Source organism: Ammodytes marinus (assembly GCF_949987685.1).
Source record: "Ammodytes marinus genome assembly, chromosome: 11".
NCBI classification, from domain to species: domain Eukaryota; kingdom Metazoa; phylum Chordata; class Actinopteri; order Uranoscopiformes; family Ammodytidae; genus Ammodytes; species Ammodytes marinus.
Genome location: NC_137215.1, coordinates 17,728,641 through 17,749,579, shown reverse-complemented (window position 1 = coordinate 17,749,579; position 20,939 = coordinate 17,728,641). Strand labels below are relative to the sequence as shown.

Genomic DNA, 20,939 nt, shown 5'->3' with positions numbered 1-20,939 from the left:
GTTTCTAAAAGTACTGATGCATTTGCTTTTTTGTATTTAATTAGGCAGTCTCTTGATCAAGTTGGCAATAATCTAGGCTAATATTTTTAGACGGAACCTCCCAGAGTTTCCTACTGAAATTTATTTTTGTAGCCACCTGCCTTTGGTTAAATGCTTTATTTCCACCGAGGCTATAGCTCCTTGTGCTAATTGGCAAGTCTTCCCGTGCAGTTGATATGCTGGCTTATTAGTAGGCTAGGTTAGAGGGTGTTTAAATCTGTCTAAAAATAGAAACTTTCATTAATTAGAGGAAAATAATCTTTCTTCAAGCTTTTGAATAGTGTTGAGTTGTATGTGAGGGTGAGAGGCTAACGGCTGACGTCATTCTATAGCCCATATGTATTAGTCAACAAATAGATTGACTGGACCACAACCAATTAATGTGTCCTATTAACAGCCACAGATTGAAATAGCTAGTTCCTCCACACCAAACCACTCCACAGTAGTCTCAAACCATATAAAACACATGAGACCTTTGGATATGTTGAAATTACTTCGGTTAAGGTTAATTCACAGCAAGTAGCACTAGGGCCGGTAGGAAGGGAGGGAGTTGGACAGACGCATCTGCGCATGCTTGGTGAAGTGCTTCGTTGTTTACATAACTAAAAGGGAATCTTTGTCGCTTATCATGTGGACAGTTCATCAAGGTTGATGGTTGAAACAAGAAAAAAATGTGTTTTGTGGTACCCTATATTGGGCAGATGACACACATTTCCCGGAGTTCTCTTGCTGACACAGCGGTTTGGCGTTCCTTTATGTGCCAGGATGCATTGCGCGCGAGCGAAAGGCCAGTCTTCAAAGGCTCGCGCTTAAACGAGTGTCAGTGTACGCCTATACCGAATTAGCATGTGGTTGTTGTTTTTTCGCTGTTCGACTAGAACCCGAAAGTAAATATGCTGTTTTCTATGGTGCCTGGATTCAATTAAAGTGGGAACAACAGACAGTTGAGGGCAGGAATATGCCGTTGATGCGTCCAGTCTGCTAAAAACTCAACTGAAGAAGACTACAAAAGGTAGCTATGGCTCTTTTATGTTTGTTTTTTTACTTTGCAGTTTTAGACAACGTTAGGTTTCAATAGCATGGTGTAAAACAACGTTATCTCTTTGAAATGGTATCAGAAAATACTTTGTCACTTGTTGACACAAGTTTACTGATAGTAGCCTAGTGTGTCAATGCGAATTTGTAGAACAACCCTGTAGCCCCAAACCCCAACCAAACCTCACAGTTGGGAATTTGAGTTGTAATAAATAAAGGCTATAATATTAAGGCAAATATAAGAATGTCAGGCCAACCGTTTTTAAAGTGTTGAAAAGTGCAGTGTCATAATGAGGACAGGGAGTGTGAAGTTGATAAACTAAGATAGTTAAAATCCCTCTTCAAAGAGAATAATGCTGATAGTAACCTCATCACAGTGTGTTCTGTGTAGCACTATAAGAACTAATACCATAATGACTCTGAACATTTGCACGGAATGTAAATTATGTAGGCCTGGCTAATGTAGAAACTTTTGATTTGAGCAGAATTTCCATAGACCCCACTGCTCTCCTGCAAGATAAATGCACCAGAAATCAAAAGAAAAAAAAAGAGCCACAAGGTGCTGTTGGTTAGGTCGACTACTCAGGTTACTGAACTATTTTGTAAACCCCTATTTGTTTTTGCAGATGCATTGTGTCGGATGTGTGGCAAAACAACTTGTATGGAGGCCAAGAATCTTCGACAACACGGTTGATCTCAGGTTCATGGCATGGACCACTGTTCAGAGATATCGTGGATGTTTTCAGTAATGGTGACTAAGGTAAGGGTTCTTTGAGACTGGAAATGATATAGCTTTGATTAAAGCATTGTGTATTTTGGAGGTATCCTTCCACCATTGCAGACTACAGACAGTTTAAAGAAGGCAAATTGATCCATCCGCCTTACAGTTATTAAATAGACTCTTTCATGGGTCACCGAGAGGGGGCATTTTCATTTAGTTTTTGAGGAGGACTTTGATTAAACAAACTATTGTATTCAAGTGCTAGGTTTTAAGGAAAACACATAATCTTTCAGTTATTACTGGCTGCAATTTAACAACACTGCCAAAAAAACATGAACAATACATTACATTAAGAATATTTACATTTTAAAAGTTAGAAATACTCTCGTCCTTACTCTCCCTCTCTTTATTTTTTCTAAAAATGAAATTTTGGCAAAATTGCCTTAAAGTTGTCCCAGTTATGGCCCAGTTATTTGGTCACAATTAGCAGTGAGTAAATGCCCTAAGTCTTCAGGTCTCAAGATAAATCGGGGACAATAATGAATTCACGTGGGCAGCTATGTTAGTTCTGGATCTGAATTAATAATTATTCTTTATGCAAATTAATGCTTAGGCCTGGAATTGGGCTGTGTAGCTTATTTTTCTTTTCTTCTTGTGAAGCAGGAGCTTTCCTGCTGTCTGAGCATAATATGTATGTTCATAGAGGAGTCACACAAGTACTGGTGTTTAGTTCTGATGAAATGACTAATTCTCATTCGGGCTCCTGGTGTGTTACGTCGTACATTGAGAGAGAGGGACCATTTTTAAAGTGTCAAGTTACTTTTCACACAGTCCACATCTAAAAATGAAGTACAGTGCATCATAAATCAGAATGTCAGAGCACGCAGTCTTTTTGATCAGCCATAATTACTTAAGAGGTTGTGATGCAGTCTCTGAAGCACTACATTTAACAGTGCGATCAAATATCCTGACTAAACCCGACTTCAGAATCTCATTATTTATTCAACGCATCTCTGTAAGCAATCCCAAATTATGGATAATGGCGACTGAAACGACACGCTCTCCTACCACATGCACAACAGACAAACGATAGCGCGCTGCAATCGTCAGTCAGAGAAAGCCTCTGATGCTGATACCTGACTACCAGTGACTCATCTTCCCTGCCATCTTGGGCTGAGGAAGCAATGCCTCGCAGGGTGTTTGAAGAAACACTGCCAAACTATTTTAAAATGCACGGCTGACCTTCAAGGAAATGAAGCTGACAACATATCAGTATCTACTGCTCCCCAAGCTCCATGCCGAACCACTTGTCATTAAACCACTTCAATGCAGATGAATTGCCTTACAGTTATATGAAATGGAAAACACACAAGTGATAATGGAATTAAAAAAAAAACACAGTCAAAAGAAATACCATCAAAGAAAGAAAAGCATTAGATTCATAATAATAATAATAAACCTGCAATAATGATAACAGTACATTCTTATCATGGGCACATTGGAAATTTTTGTTAAAACACAAACAACACATTTGCTCCCATAAACAACAAATGAGCAAAGAAACATTAGAATTCAAGAATCTGCGGCTAACACTACCTGGACAAGCGGCAGTGTTATTGCAAACCCTTGATTCTCTTAAAGGGCCGCTGCAGTGTGTTCCGTACGGTGTGACACATGTTCTTGTTCGCACCTGCGACCCTTGACCGCATGTTACAGAGCATGAGCTCCACTGGGACCACTCCTCTGCACCTGATTCACCTGTGTGGGAGAAGGGTGACACTAGTTAAATGCAGCATTATGGTCCTGGGGCAGGGCTCATGGGAACTGGGCTGGGGCAAGAGGGGCAGGGTTTGATCAAATGGGGGAGGGGCCAACATGAGTCACTTTGGGCATGAATTGGGGTCTTTAAGGTTTACAAGGACACTATTGTACAATCTCTACCACCTTTTATGTGATCTTTGATAAATGCTGAGTTGGAATATTTTATTCTTCTGACTTATTGATTTCATTGCTATGCAGCCCAATAAAGTGCTTTGTGTCAGCTATCACGGGGAGTACTTGACCAACATTCACATTCATTCTGTAGAAGTGATGTGTAAATTATTAGCTTATTTTCCTATTTTTTTTATTTACACTTTAAATGTGCATTTATGCAAAGATCACAGGGAGGGCATAGCTATGTTTATATACAAGGAACAGAAGACATAAGGAGTTAAATCTAAGTGTTTGACTTCACCTTTAAAATAAATAGTTCATGCATTTCAATGAAATCCCAAAATATGTTTAAAGAAACTTAGAGAAAAATCTCCATAAACCAACCAAATAATTTCATGAGAACATGGTGACATGCGTGAAAAGACGACATCTGAGAAAATAAAATGGAATTTGATTTGATGGGTGTTAGTTCAGAAAGAGGTCTGGGGATGTGGATTCCCTTGCACTGCAGCAAACTGTAGTTTCCTTGACAACAGCGGAGCAAATTTATGTGGTTTAGGCAATTATTTTTTTATCATTTTCTAATCCATATTAGACTGTTAACATCCAGCGGTAAAGGGAAATTAAAAAGTTGGCTGATTTTATTCTGCAGATCACAGCCTTTTTCATGTGTGTGGATGTGGCTCAAAGCACACATTTATATCAACATTTAAAATGTGGTTGCCCACAAGGACACATAAAAGACATTTAAGCTACAGTATGAGAATGGATTCTGTCTTGTTTTGCATCTTTTTAAGTAAGCCTTGGCAATCAGACTTTGAAGCAGTTTAACTCAACATTCAGACACAATGTCGTTAAATAATCAGATATAGCAAGTGGTAGCTGATTATTTAAGGATAAGGGCCATAGTTGTTACATTTATCTGAAGATCTCTTCATGGTCTAAAAAAGGGTCTTACATTGAAGAGCCATACAATGCTAAATAAAGCTGTGTATTATGATGAAGCAGTGGAGTGATTTTCAAAGCCATGGTAGCCTGAATGAAAGAAGAATAAATTATTTGGTGGCGAGTTAACGGACAATCAAGTTCCCACATCAAAGTAGTCACCAAATAATCGATGTTTGATTATGTCAAACCCTCAGGTGAAGTATTAATTTTCTTCAAAGCCTTGTGCATTAGGAGAAATAATTTAATAAGTACAGGGATATTTTAAATTGCAGCTCTGAATACATTTATATCAAGTCATCAAATCATGGTAGAATTTCCAGCACAATATGCTTTAATTTGTCTCCCAGCATGTAGGATCAAGGACACACTGTAGATTCAGCCAAATAGGCATCCTAACCCTGCCCTTAATTTTGCAGATCATAAAATAGACTGAAAGGTGGATCAATTTGTTAAATGAGGCAGTACAGGGAGGGTAAAGTGTGTGATAATGAGAAACAGAAAAGCACAGAGATGCAACTGGATAGGGAAACAACATACCTACGGGTTGTGTAAAATGAGGTGTTAAGGAGTATATGTTAGTATCAGTATATAGGTATGGTGTGTTTCGCAAATTAAAATGGGAGATGAGAGGAGTTTTGTAAATAATGACAGCAATTTGAATGGAAAAACACATGGAAAAAAAATCAAAACATTTCCCAAAAATAAAAAATCTCAATAGCAGCTAAGTCTCAACCCATCCACTGAAGAAAAGATAGACACAGCTAAATAATGAAAGCAAACATTAAGGTTTTGCTTTAATATTGCTGGCACCCATTTCAGTACTCTCTTAATTTATCTGAAATGCTTAGGTGGTAAGTTGTCAAAGTCGCAGTGAATTTAGATAATTTGAGTTTTTAATTTATTAGATTTTACACTTAATTAAACCGCATAGGTTTGTTTATTTATTTATTTTTATCTCTAAGGGCAGCATTTATCAGTATAACTTTTGCCAATTGTGTGTTTCACATTTGGCTCAATTTCATTGAAATGACATTTAATTTATCATGCCTTTGGGGAATTGATTTATTACATGGGGGCCTTAGTTTCAAACTGCTGTTTAATTAATGTTCTATGAATGTACTGTATGAGTAATCCACTTGCCAACTCGCTATGTGACAGTAAAACAAACAGACCCAAAAAATCCAATTGCGTTCTATACTCCAAGTAAATACTCATAGAGAAATGGGAAATGTATCTCCCCAGTTCATATGTAGCTAGCTAGCAATAGAGAAAGAGTTGGGGGGGAAAATAATAATGCAAAACATTTCCACTTGAAAAGGTGCAGTACAAGAGAGGGCATGCATGATGACATTAACTTTAGTTAACAAAATAAAGTAAAGAAACATAACTATGGTATTACCAGTTTGTGCCATAAATTTAGCAGATTCAGCTTGCTCCTGCAGGGCCTTTGTGTCATGAACTGATCTTGGCCGCTGACTTTTTACTGTATGCTCTCCGATCATTCCATATTCTATGGGACAAAATAGAGGTTCATATAAAAAGCTAGGCTTAAACATGTTATCCTGAGAACAAAAGCTTATTACATACTGTCTTTTTTTCAGGATCTTCGAAACAACTGCAGTACATGGCTAGAAACAAAGACCACACAAGTTTGTATCTTATTTTGTCCATTATATTCTAGCAGATAGAACAATGCAACAAATTTATAAGGGTGAGTTGGAAGTATTAATTGAGCTTGAAAGCGCAGCGTAGACACATAGCAAACATGCAAATAAACTCACATCGCCTTTTTAAGACTTTATCACTTCATCGGACCAGCTCCCTCATTTCCTCCCTCCCACCCACCAAACTACGCACCCAGGAAAAAAATGAAAAGAAATCAAAGTAAAAATGTGTAAGCCATCAGAAAGCCACAGAGGAGGGGGTCATGGACATAGCATGCTATTGATCCACAGTTTCCTCATAGGTTTGTCATCTTTGTTGGATTTCCTTTTTGGTGTACCCGATCCAAAACATATTTTGAGCCTTTCTAGAATTAGTCAAATGTATTCTGAGCTGTATTCATCACAATGGATGCCCTCTTTGTTTCCCATAAAGGGACAAAGAGACAATGAGTGCGATGTTCTGACGCCACACTGAGAAAAGTGATGCTGGCAAAATTGCATTGTTATGCTTCAGCTACTTAAAGTTAATCCGACACACGGTAAACATTTATTTTGCTAACTTAAATAGCTCATGCAAATTGTCTTTTGAACTCTCGTTTTACTCAAAAACTTACTTTTGGCAGTATGGTTCCAAATGAGGTGATTATATAATTTGGAAAAAGGCAATGCAGGTGATGCATCAACAACACATTCACACATAGCTTATGTTAGTACATTAGACAATGCAATGCGTCAGCCGTTGATAGGGGGGGATGTTTAAATAATCTCTTCTAATGTAGTTTGTGTGTCCCTAAAGCAAACTGTAGAACGACTCATCTGATCATGTTGCACCGAAAGCTAATACTTTCCGACTAATTATACGCACCAGACTGTTGGCGTTAACAAAATCATATCGAATCACATGTTCGATAATTAGAAGAAAAGTATATATATATATCAAGACCAAAAATAAAAAGTGACATGGGTTTTCAGCTTCCCCTTGCCTAAAAAAAAAAGAAATGCAATAAAGGTAGAAACGCCACCTGTAGAAAAGCCACCGATAGAAACAACGAAACAGATAATTTTTAGCACCATGATTGCACAAAATAACACACTTCAGGAGCATGTTCAAAGGTCTTTCTGTCTGTTTTGATCCTGTCCCCATCTGTTCTGCTCTAAACTATGCAGAAAGCACTCTGTAAACTCCGTGCCAGACAAGAAAATGTGCAGGTACACTGATGGTTCACTAACATTCAGCCATGTAAGGCTAATCTACGGCAGCTATAATTTGACGCGTTATTTCTTTACTGTGCTTGGTGCTACCCTGTGGTTTCTTGAATCGAGAACCATTTCCCTATTTAGAAGGATAAAAGGGCTGTCTGACAAAAAGCATGGAACAATGCCTTATTATAATTGTATCCAGACAAAAACTAAACACTAAAAGCTATGAGAAAGCATACAGAAGCACTTTCATGCCACTTGGCGCAGTGGGGTTGGATGGATATACACATAAATTAGCCTGGCCTTCTTTTAATGCTTTTACTTATTTTTTTAGCAACAGTGGTACCAATTATGCTCGATACTGAAATAAAATACCTACCTAGCTCTCTATTATATTATTTACATTTATACCAACATAAATATAAAAAATGCTTATCAACATAACTGACTTCACAAAACATTGATGAGTACTGTCATGCCTGATTTTCAAAACATTAATCAACCTAGCCTATCAAGCAGCTGACAATGAACAATACAACAAAAGCATTACAAAATGAAAGAGACTATAAAAATGTTGTTAAGCGTTGCGTCAGTGAGATACTTAGAGATGACATACACTGTATGAATCAGACCTCACATGTGTGAAAGGAGGTGTTTCAGCGTTATGGAATCATCATTTCAGAGCCAAGATGTGAGTCCTGACTTTGTGTGTTCAGAGAGCCCTCGGTACAATGGGGAAAGAGCACAATGTCGTAAAACACGGCCCCAGAAAAAGTACTGAGAAATGAGCACAACGGTTTAATTGAAATGCTAGGATTGTATTCAAGCCCGTGGCTACATGGCGATAAGCATGAGACACAAACTGGAATTTTAATAACCGTGGGGGCAGGCTGTTGTCATTTGTCAAAGCAGCCCAAGACAATGTGTCCTGTTACAAGGCAGAAAGCCCGGGTGATGCATTTAGCGCGTCATTGCTTAGAGAAATGTCTTCACTTTGAAACGGCATCATTTCCAACTTTTTAACAGTGTGTTGTAAAGAAAATTTTGCTTTAAGATTTACGAGGTGTCTGCCCTTCAGTCAGGACTCAAGAGAATACTTCTTATTGATATCCATCAACCAACATGCTTCAACAACCTAGGAGAGGCAATGCTACTCAGAGATATCCATCACTGTTAACTTTATATCCTTTTTGTGCAATGAGAGATTCATTCACTTAGCTTTGCATGCACGTAGCATCAATGGCATGCATCTCTGACAAATCATGCATTTTGGGCCTAAGAATATTAAAAAAAAGTATATATTCTTCAGGTTACAGTTATAATGACCATTACGTTTATCAGGACTGAGCAAATTGAGGAATAGTGATACGGCATTCCAGAAATACTCATGTGGAGGATTAAATACATTTGCCTTAAAATAGGGAGCCGAATTAATTGGATGATCTTGGCAGACAGTACCGCAGTTACTACTTTTCCTTCTCCAACAGGCGACACATTTTAACACAAGGTCAAAGCTGTGCAGCCTGTTCCAGCAATCATTTAAAAATCCAAATTATCTCGTAACTGTCTGGACCCAAATTGACCAGACGGGGGAATTGCTTTTGAAGAATAGTTTTGTAAATAGTTACAAGTAGACCTCAATTGGTTCATACCCACTATATAAATGATAGCTAATGCAAGAAATAACTAACAGCTGAAAGAACATTTGGCATTAAAAATGTACAGAGAGCAGTTGTATGAGCAAGTCTATCTCAGTTTGTGTGTTCATTGTAAATGGAAATGGAGTCAATTCACTGTGTGCCGTATTTGCTGAACAAAATGAGGATAAACACCATTAAAACATCATAACGTGTCATCAAACTGGAATGAAATGTTTTCAATGTAGAAGCGGCAACATAGAGGTCAAATATATACTTGGACTTTCTTGGATATATTCTTCTTAACCTTTCTTTTCATAGACTCATATACAAACAATATGCGGTAAGTATATAGTCATCTATGTGATTTCCTCTGTGTGATGTTTTTTTCTTTAGATACAAGGGCCAACCTCTGTAGCAAAAGGAAACCATTTAAATCTCACTGAGATAACAACAGCGGCATTTCTCAGAAGCATACAGTACTGGAGTTCTCTGACGATTGAATGAGGATTTTTGTGACTCACTAAAGAAACATCAGAACCAAAATGGATTGTCAACAGTCTAAGTACAGTCCCATGCCTCTGTATGATTGTGATAGCATCTCAGGACAACTTAGACACGCAAGCAGGTTAGACCTACAGTATAACTGGCATACCAGCACAACAAACATGGGTAACACTTTACAATAAGAATACATGAATTAACTGTTAGTTGTTGCTTAGTCAATGCTATTAACAGTTAGTCAAGGTGTTGTTAATGCTTATTTAGCATTATCTAACTGTCAATACTTAATTCTGAACAGTTTATTAATGTGTAGTTAAGCATTTACTATACTTAGGTAACTGATGCTTAGTTTTGGCTTAGTTAAGGTTTATCAATCATTAAGTATGCATTAAACAACAGTTATTTAATGTACCCTTATTGTAAAGTGTAATATTTTATGATACCATGAAACAGTTTTTTTACTGCCAAAAGTAAAGGGATGATGGTTTGGGAACTCCTAGTACATTGACCAATTCAACTAAAATACCTACAATGCAGCAACCAATTCAGTTACCTAATGCACAGTCACACACACACACACACACACACCCGAGCACAGACAAATTAATGCATATGCCCTTTATTTGTTTCTGACATGTTTCACATTTTTTAATACTCCTAATTTGCTAAATGGTGAAGCTAAATGAGCATCCAATTCTGTAACACCTTGCAGCATGAAACCTGCAATTACTTCCAGTAAGTGCAAAAATAGGTCTCTATTAACGGTGCATGCTAAATACCTCTTGCTGCCACCATGCTGTGTAGTCAGTTTATAATGGCAGCCATTTTGCCTGCTTTTTAGGGATTATCAATAAATCAGGTGAGTAATAAAGAGGTGATGGATGAGATTAAGTTCTTTTGAGCAAAAACACCTTGCTCTCGAATGTAAGAAACATAAATGATTTGGGGGCTAGTCTCATGAGTAAAGCTGCTTTGCATGTTGATCTTACCGTGAGATATGTGTGGCTGCTCTATAAAGGAATGGAGAATAGCTCTTTTGTTTCAATCAGCTTTGGAAGCGGCTCTCCAGGGGTAAATCTGTTAGCAGAGCCAGCACTGCATGCAGAAACAGACACGGCCAAAACAGTGAAGATCCTTGGCTAAAATGTCTGCTCAAATAACTAATGCTGTGCAGTCACAACAAGCTAGTCACCACTGGGCTGTGACCTCAGCAGGTTAACGGTAAATGAGGGTTATAACAGAAGGCTCTCGTTTTGAGGCAACAGTGTTACTGCATGTGCTCTGGCCCTCACATGCCTTCATCACGGTGTCAAAGGTGTGCAAACATATATAGGGCTGGACAGTGTTCTGCACAGGCCAAACTATTTATGGAAGCCTGATTTGGTGGGCTCAAAGCTTCTCCGACACATCACAGCTCATAGATGATTTTAAGCTTAATTAGTCTCCATATTTGCAAAGATATCCACACTTGATCTAATTAATGTCCCGCTACTAAATACACGGAGTACACATTGCAAACAAATAAAGACTCAGCAAGCAATCAAAGAGAATTAAAGTTCCCTGTGCCTATGACCTTTGTCATCACTGAGGCTTTGATCCAGTGCATGCTGGGAATTTTAAGCTTGTACACCGGCAGCGATCACGCCAGCCAGTCCAATGGAAGACATTTCCTTTCCAGGTTCATCTTTACCGTGTGAACACGTTCCATGTGTAATGTTATTGAAAGGCAGTAAAAGCCGGCACAATGTCCAATGACTGATGTGTCTAACCTTGCATGAAATGAGCCCTTATTCAAAAGCCCCTATGAGTAGCTCCTATCAGGACTGCTCCGCTTGCTGCCGTTCATGCATTCCTGCCTAACTGACTGACTGTCACAAATGTAGCTCTTTATGAGGGGCACTTCATTAACACTGCACTTTGAAGAGTGCAAGTTCCCAAAATAGAGACAAGTGCACAGTCCACGCAGACCAGGAAGAGGGACCCCTCCCTAACCCATCCCATGCCTGTCTTTGATCCATTTCTCAACAGCTGAGCTAATGAAGCTGGAAGATTTTGGTCAAATGTAGCGATATTTCTGGGCGGTAATGTGCTTTTCTTTTAAATAGATGTATAGGACATCTGTTTAAGTCATCAATTACTATGGAAATATAATCAAACATAAAAAGATTCTAACTACAATAAAATAATTGAACCTTTACAAATTCTAATAATGACCCCATGCTTAAGCAGTTGTGTTCAAATTTAAGGGTTCACAAATTATTGTTTATTCCAACAGTGCCTGATAATTTGCGTGTTTCCTGGAGGTATTGAAAACTAAACGTCAATTCACAAAATGGTTAAAGCCCGTTCTGGTTGATTATGGATTCTTTCAACAAATTACAATTAACAACAAGTATACACCAACAGAAAAAAGTTATAATACCAAAAATACATTCAAGAGGAAAGCAAAAAGAAAATCAGTCATCAGTCATTATGTGTTACGGTGGAATACATAAAAAATGCATTACACAAACATCAAATATACATTTATTCTTAAGTAAAGTGCAGATGCTGCTGCTATGTTTTATTTATTCCAACATGTTAGAGGCAGGACAGCACATATGAGACTACATTTCAACGTAAAAAAAATTATAAAATAAAAATATGATGATGATAAGAGTGATGATGATTCTGACGTAATGGGGACACATCAGATTTCTCATAATTCATGGTGCGTTCCTTTGTACTCGGAACTCGGAAATTTCCGACTTCCGACACCGAAAAGTACAAGAAAACGGTTGTTCAACTCGGAATTCCGAGTCGGAACTCGGGCAACGTCTGCCTCTCCCGACTTCTCCGAGATGATGCAGATTACGTCGCAACAACAATCTAGACTGTTAAACTGGCTAAAAAAAGTGATTTTGAAGTCCGTATGTTGAGTCGCGGCTGAATTGTAGTCTATTGGATCTACCGGTACCTGGCAACGGTTACTTGCTGTAGCCTAACGTTTTGTTATTTGGATGAGAAAGGAGGTGTAAGATGATTGATTTACATCATACACTATTCGCTAACAGCGCTATGGCAACTCATCTGAAGCTCAGAAAATAGCCTTAACAACATCAGTCTGTTGTAGGCGTCCATACTTTCCCGAGTAGATGCACTGGAACACAAACAGGTCGGAACTCGGGACTACCAAGTCGGAGATTTCCGAGTTCCGAGTACAAAGGAACGCAGCATCAGTCTTAAATGTCTTTAACTCGACCTTAAAATAAGACTACCGTCATAAATCGTATATACTCCTTCTCACATGTATTCAATGTATCTCCTTACAGCCATTATACAAACCCTTCACTATTGGTGAAAGCATATGCTTGAGCCAATCTAAAAAAACTCAATTAGTCCTTCATTAAAAAAATGAGGGGGTTGCACGGAATCGGATACAAATTACGAATTGTCCTCTGAGACATACACTTATCCATCATATTCCTTCTGCCATCTGTTTGCTTCCTGTTGACTCTCCTAATGACTTAGATTCAAGCCAAATTAGAATTCTGTGCAACTGCCACTGCACCCATTGAGAAGTCATTTGAACTCGCCGAGGAAAAAAAGGGAGTCACAAGGCAAGACAAGCAACTCCGGAGCACAGTCTGATGTAGGTAGAGGGAGGGGTGTATGCTGTGTCACTGATATGTAGGCAAATCAGTAGCTACTGGAGATTGCATTGATAATTTACAGCACAATGCCAAGGTTATCGAGCAGTACCTCACAAAGCAACCTAGATGGAGCTCTGACGTTATCAAAGCACTGCATCGAGAAGCCCTGTTGCTGGGTGCCGTGAGCAGATCATTCCTCCTCTTTTTACCATACATTTCAGGGCGCAGGCTACAGCAATCTGGTTTTTCGCATCATTTCAACTCATCAAAACACGTGTAATTTGAATCTCTCTACACTGTCAAAAAACCCACACAGTTTACATGCATATTCCAAAGTCTAAACATTATGCTCTAACTTATTATGATAAACTGCCACAAGAAGAGTCAAAATCATCATTCACATTGCTGTGGCTGTGAACAACGGTTTGCTTTATCAATCTCCAGAAAGTAGACTTCTTCTTGATATAAGTCAGAGGGGGGAGGTGGGCGATTGAAACCCACAACAACATATGAAAGATACTAATTTCCTTTTCATCTATTTTGGGGGTTTAACAAAGACGTACCCTCTGCATGATAATTTGAGCAACGTGTCTCACTTTCAGTTCAGCTGCATGATGCTATCAGAAAATGGAACCGCCTATGGAGCCTTTTTAAAGTGAAAGCAATGCCAAGATTGCAGCTTCTAACTTTTTTCAAAATCACAAGCCCTGTTTTCAAAAAGCGACACTGCTGAACCACCCGTGACTAAAAGTGGGGCTGCTGCAGGGACACAACTGAAAGGACTACTGTGCGCCGACAGAAACAAGGATGGAAGTAGATTACTAATGAAACCATTTCAAAAAAAGAGAAGTCGGCTTACATGAATAGTATTGAAACCACACATTGTGCACTGTGTGAAATATTGAGGCTTTCTCAAATCTGGGACACTAGTTTCATGCTTAAAGCATCTCATTGAATATTCTCTTGTAAATTTTGGCCAATCACCTCAAAACAAGAGTAGGATTACAATGTTACTATCAATTGTGAACAGTGCATAATTATCCTTTTGAGGTATCCTTTACTACAATCCTCTTGCTAAGGGATATTGGAAAACTATGGATGCAGCTATTGGCATCAGTATAGAAACACACAACCCCAGTAGATGACCTAGCTCACACACACTGCCAAGCTCAATGCCACCATGCCAAGCAATGCATCTGTCAAGTGAGAAACATGACACATTTTTTAGCACCTTTGCGACTGCAGCCAATTTTCAAAGAGCATACCTTGTCCTTTTTCTGAGCCATTTTGCTTGGCATACCAAGTAGTGACCTTATATTTAATAGAGTCATGGTGTCTGTGGAAATCCCTTTGCTTCTAAACTGGAAATGATACACATAGGAAATTAAAAGAGAGCAAAACACAATATGGACTCAGAGGCAAATGTGGTTGGATGACCATATTTCGTTTGCAAGATACAGTAAATCATTTCCAACAGCCCCTAATGAGACCTTCATAATTCATGCTGTCAGCTCTTCTACAGCACCAATCACGTCCGATCCTTTTCGCAGTGGTAAAACCCACTGCTTCAGACTGCCACCCTGCATATATCAGCACAGGGAACATTGTGTCATATGCAAGTTAGTCACGAGGAAGATGCCTCCAACATGCCCTGTCTTTGCTCATTGGCTTAAGCTCATGTTAAAGCAAACACACTCTCCAAAATAATGACAAGGACGCAGCGGCGATGCGGAAATGTCCTTAGATAAGAGCAAAACAGCAGCTCAATAGGATTTTTTATTTAATGGATTCTGATGCCAAGTCTGGGAACATGAGAACCAACACATTTATTACGAGTTTCTAAGCCATGCATGGCTGTACTTGATTGTAATTACTGCATGTATTTTTTTTAAACTATAGGCACATATGGTATTTGGGCTCCATGAATCTTTAAAACCAAATTTCCTATGATGTTTGGCCATTTCTATAACATAATCAGTCTATAGTGCGCTATACAATATACATGATCATTTGCATTACTAGTCCGCCTTCATTTATCAAATCTTGTTCTTAATTCTGAGCAATGACAGAGGCTTAACTACCTGTTTGTCTTTTAAAGTGAGGTGGTCAGTCGTCTAACCTGTGCTATGTTCTATTCTTTATTTAAACTGTTGAAAAGTGTGGAGGGAGAGAGTAAATTGGACACAGAGTAGAAGCATCTGCAGGGATTCGGTCCCAGGACAATAAGGGCATTTTGTTCAGGAGGCAGGGGATTGAACCACTTGATGATCTGATCTCTAGAAACCAAGAATATCCCACTGAAAAACAGGCCACAATTTAAGTGACTATCTTTGGGTTCAAATTGGGCCCATTTCACCTTTTGTAAAATGTATCTTCCAATCTTTCTCAAAGCAATTATTGCTATTTTTGGAAGAGAGGTTAAGTCAAAGGTTAAAGTAATTACTGTCTTATCTTTCAATCTATTACAACCCTGTATCAAAGAGATACTAAGTACTGCTAAATGAATAGAGCAAATATGCATTATCTTGATTTTAAATGATGCAGAATATTGCTTCTGAAATTATGCATGTTTTAGCAGGATCATTGTAATGTTAGCAGGGCAAAGTTATCGTGTGAATAACAAATAGAAGAGTGCATTAAACAATTTGAATAATTAAGTAAAGATGGTTTTATTTTTCTAACCTGAAAAAGGTCTCTTCGGTTTATCATCCTTATAAGAACTGATAAAAGGCTGGATAGTAAATAAAAATTGGTTAACGGTTCCATTAATTTGCACATTGTATCTTTTTGCCATATGGAGCGGTCAAAGTTGTTTAAAGCTGCTGCTTGAATCAGACTGGAATTAAAAAAATAATACGCCGCAGTGGCTAAAAGCAGAAAATGTAATCAGACCATGACCAGAGCATGACCTTGTAGCTTTGCAAGGAAAACATTTCAAGTCAACCTTTAAACCAAAAGTAAAAATATCACAATGACAAACTACGTATTTCAATCCAACAAAAAAGGCCCTCTTTCTTTGCATAGCCTGGATCAGATCCTAGATGGAGTATGAAATGACTTATCAGCGACAGCTCCTTGTTATATGCAGCAGCAGAGGCAGCCAAGAGTGACATTAGTATTGGAAATTAATTGTTTTTTAATGTGCACGTCTCCATCGTCCACCATCACATAGACATGCACCATTACTGTGGTCAATTAGCCATTCAACATCTTACTGTTGGCCAATGTATGGAATTGATTACCACACCTCAAGCTTTTCCTGCAGCCTACCATGTCCAGAATATTAAGTGTTATTTAAAAAAGAAAAATCACAGTAAATTGAAACAGCTTTAACCTGAGCATGACGACTTAGTAGTTTTTCGCCCGAAGGCCACCACCAAACATGCATCAAAAACAGCTACAACCATATGTCTACGTATATTTCCATCCCCATTCACGCAACACAAATCATGATGCAGCTGGCCAGTAATGAGTAATGAGTGTGCAAAACAAACACAGTCCTAAATCCTATTATTAAAACTTCAGATTTTGCTCTTGAATATTGGAGGAAATAAAGCCTCTTCAACCCAGCTGCTGAGCCTTTTTGGCTATGATGACATTAAGGATGATTGAAGTGCATTATCTGGGCACACAATGGCTGCTGTCCATTCAGCTGTGCTCTGCAGAGCACTGAAATGGGGGAGCTGCAGACACGCTCACTGCAGAGGAACGTGGAGTTTCAAAGGCCCCATGACACCAAGGCACCCCCCACCCCCTTCTCTTCCCTCTCCCCCAAAATGCTTTGGCTGAATAGCCTGTCTGACCTATTGTCGGCAAGTTCAGTTACTGTCGATGTACCTGTCTGATATGCAGTCAAAGCCTTAGTCTTATGCCCCTCAGCAAAGGGGTTGTAAGAAGGATATCGTGATTTAAAACACATCCCTTTTTTCTTCAATTTTCAATTCACTGATGGTACCAGGTGAGGCAGTTAATTTGCAGGGAATTCCACCTAATGTCTCACAGTTTATTTAAGTCCTGCCTGAATGAATATGACAATCTCTCACAGTGTTTTGAATCCATCTAAGGTCAACTTCTAAATTTGTAAAACCCTCACAACGAATAAATGCAGCCGCCGCGTGCATGCGCAAAAGTATGAATAAGTGTTTTTTTATTCAGTGTTCACTATTATTCACTATAGTATCTAATGTTTCCTCACATGAAGGCAACCACTTGTTCATTCAATGTTTCTCACACAACAGACAATGTGTGATCTTTTCTGTGAGCCTGAATGACAAAACTATTTGCTTGCACTTATGTATGAGCAGTCTTAATGAGCTTTTGAAAGCAAAGAAAACTGTAGCCCCATGCTTGTATTTTTCTCAGCAAAGGGAGAAAAAAGGCTGTCTTTTTTCATGCACTCTTGCTCTGATCTAATTAGAATTTATTAAACTAGGCAAAAGTTCAGGACATCAATAGCTATATATTTCTCCAAACGAAACAACAACAAAAAAAGTTAGCTGCAAGCTTAGACAGCATATTAGGATATAGACGGATAGTACAACAAAGGGATGAAGGAACCATTTTAGTTCTTACTATTATTTCACCTCATGATGCCATTAATAGGCACTGATAAATGCATATGTTCTATATTTCCTGCTGATTGTAATACACACAACACTGAATGGGCACATACATCAACTATATGCAGCCAGTTATTGAATCTCCAAGGACTGAAGATGATTCAAAATAGAGGGTAATCAGTGCGGGCACACAATGTATTGCATTCACGGACATACTGTATGCAATGTATGTAATTTCACAAGATGTGAAAAAAATAAAACTCAGAATTTGACTATCTGCAGACTATCTCTAAATACATGCCTACCATGTCGATTGTAAGAAAGGCTAGTGTGTGGGTTACCGCAGGTTGTACACTTTGTCATGTATTCAACATTCTAATTACGTGTCAACCCAACATAAAAGGCATAATGTGTAAAACAAAAGGGAGGTCTGTTAATGGATGTTGGATGTTTAGAGCAGTTCAGGAGACATACAATTATATATATATAAATCAGTCAAAAAACAAGTTTTGGATTGTGTTTTTGCGGCTGCCGATTCACATTAAATCTCCAGGGCTTGGTACATTATGTTTCTCTATGCTTTAAAATTTCCAGTGGGACAACTACAAGTTCAACAGCAACCTCTTGGATACAATGTGAACGGTCTGACAATGTGCTGCATGAATATGTAAGTACATTATAAATGTACTTAAATATTTAAAGTACAACATTAATTATGTTTTTATATAGCATACCTTGGGTTTGACCCTGTTAGCCGCCCTTGTTTGGTACAACTGTGCTACGTGTTTTTTTTTTCAGAGGCCTTTTAAAAATGCATTCTGTGTGATTCAGCATCAGATAGATTATATCCACATACTAATCATGTGTATTTTTTGACAGGACACAAAAACCAAGAGGATACGAAAACATGAATCTGTGAGTAATTGAATTTGCTCATATACTTGTGCACAACATCAGAGCTGAATACGTGAACGCCATCTTTGCAAATGTATGAATCTGCAAAACATGGGTCACGTTAAGGCCAGGACACACCGGTTGCCCGAAAATGGAGTCTGCTGATTCAGGCAACTCCAGTCTGCCCGTCGCGGCCAAAAAAGTGCCAAGAACACACCGAGCCGACTACTGACTTTCCGTACGCGCTTGCGCGGGACGTAATGTCTCCATAACAGCAGGCGGCGCTAATCTGTATTGTGTCCCAAAAAAATACGGAAGCCGTAAATGATGGGACAGCTCTCTAGACCATAAACATAGAAATACGTATTTATATTTATGGACCATATAGACATTTTTAGCAGAGAGTGTCGAGCATGGTGTCGAGCAGTCAACAAGGGTTGATGCATGTGAGTACTCGCTGAACGAACAAACAAACACATTAAAACAATGGCTAGCTGTTTTGCTACCCGCCTCACTTCCGGACTTCACTGAATCGCTAGCCCTCCACCAATTAAATTGCTCCGACTGAAAGAAGCCCGACGACATCTACGACGGCCGACGTCACCGAACACACCAAACAGATTTGTGTCCCCGCCCCCTCCAGACTCTCCGACCATGTCCGATGGCCGATTATCGGGCCGGTGTGTTTGGATTTTCTAAGTGGTAATATAATGACCAAATCAATCACTGAATTGGGTGAGATTCTAGTTTCCTTTAGGGTTGTTTGAATTATTAATAAATGATCTTAAATCAGTTATATTATGTGTCATACCTTAGGGAGAAATGTATAAAAACATATGTACTCTACTGAACTTAATGCGATTCTTAGAACCAAATCAATTATTTTTTCCTCCAGTATTTTGCTCCCAAACACTGATATGTTATCCATAGGTTATATACAACTGTTCAGCACCTTACCTGCTAGTAGCCCCATTCAGGACTGTTGCATGGACTGTGTTAAAGTATGTTTTCTATAGTGTTGCTTCTTGTCCACCTCATTGTGCAGCCCTGAGCTATAATGGGATCTTACAGCCCCCCGAGGCTAGAGGGTCACTGGAAATGTATGTTACCAAGGTACACAAAATAGGATTTGGATGGGGACTAACCATCTGGTTACCTCTGTTAACAAGCAGCACAGCCGCTTCCCTATACGCTTTTCTACGGGACCTTCTGGGACAATCCCCCTCGCAGCAGATGAGCTTGAATGGGGCTAAGTAAAAAAAGTTGTTATATAGTTGGAACTGTGGTAAGAAAAAATCAATCTCACACATAGTAAAAAGACCGCATTATGGGCAAGCAAGCACAGCTCAATACAATGTGAGCGAGTCCCATAGGGTTATGGGTAAAGTGTCAGATTACATGCAGCCACAGACTGATTGACCGACTCTCCACCTGTTCAATATGTTCTTAATTCAAGTGCATTGGTGCCTGGCAACGCAGAATATTTTCCTGTGCTCAGAACCGAAGTTGCTGTGAAAACGTTGCTGGTCTAATGATCTTGAAATCAAATAGCCAGATTGACAGAGCGTTGTTCCAAATAAAATTGGACAGGCAATCATCTTTCGGAGGATGGAAGGTTGTTCAATGGCTATGAATTTACCTCTACATCCAGAGCCCTTCCGCCCTTTCAAAGTAGCCACTGTTACAGGCCTCAGCAAAATAATGTATTGAAATATGATACTTCATAGCACCATTCTTAACTTAATTAGTGCATTATATTCATATTGAAGAGGAAAATCTAAATACTTCGTCTTTTTCATCGAGATTTGGCATTTAACACTTTTAATGAGGTTTTGACAGTTGACAGTTGTATTTGTTGCAGACAAAATACTGATTCGTAATATGAATATAAAAAAAATTGCAAACCATACTCGAGGGCTATAGCCAACTCCAAAGTAGAGACACACAATGCTAGCCCACCTCACTGGCTTTTTTTTTCAGGATGCTCTGCAGAACAACCATCCAACAGCTCCCACACAGCTCCTGTTCTCCAAGCAGCCTTTACTTCCATACCAAACTCACAACTCCCACATTCCTATCCAGCCAGCTACCCACCCCAAGGCACATATGCTCAGTCAGACAAGATGTTCACTTGCTTAGTATTTGAAGGAACTGATAGATTTAGCTCCTTT

General features: G+C 38.9%; 1 protein-coding gene across 1 annotated transcript in view; it reads right to left on the bottom strand.

Moving 5' to 3' along the window:
- The window catches only part of adgrb3 (adhesion G protein-coupled receptor B3), a 114,672-nt gene that overhangs the window by 58,329 nt on the left and 35,404 nt on the right, over positions 1 to 20,939 (bottom strand). Inside the window, exons 3-4 of the mRNA XM_080036256.1 lie at positions 6,078 to 6,188; positions 3,392 to 3,553 (exon numbers count right to left, since the gene is read on the bottom strand). Coding sequence (XP_079892382.1) covers positions 3,392 to 3,553; positions 6,078 to 6,188 — 273 coding nt within the window. The remainder of the gene's footprint in view (positions 1 to 3,391; positions 3,554 to 6,077; positions 6,189 to 20,939) is intronic.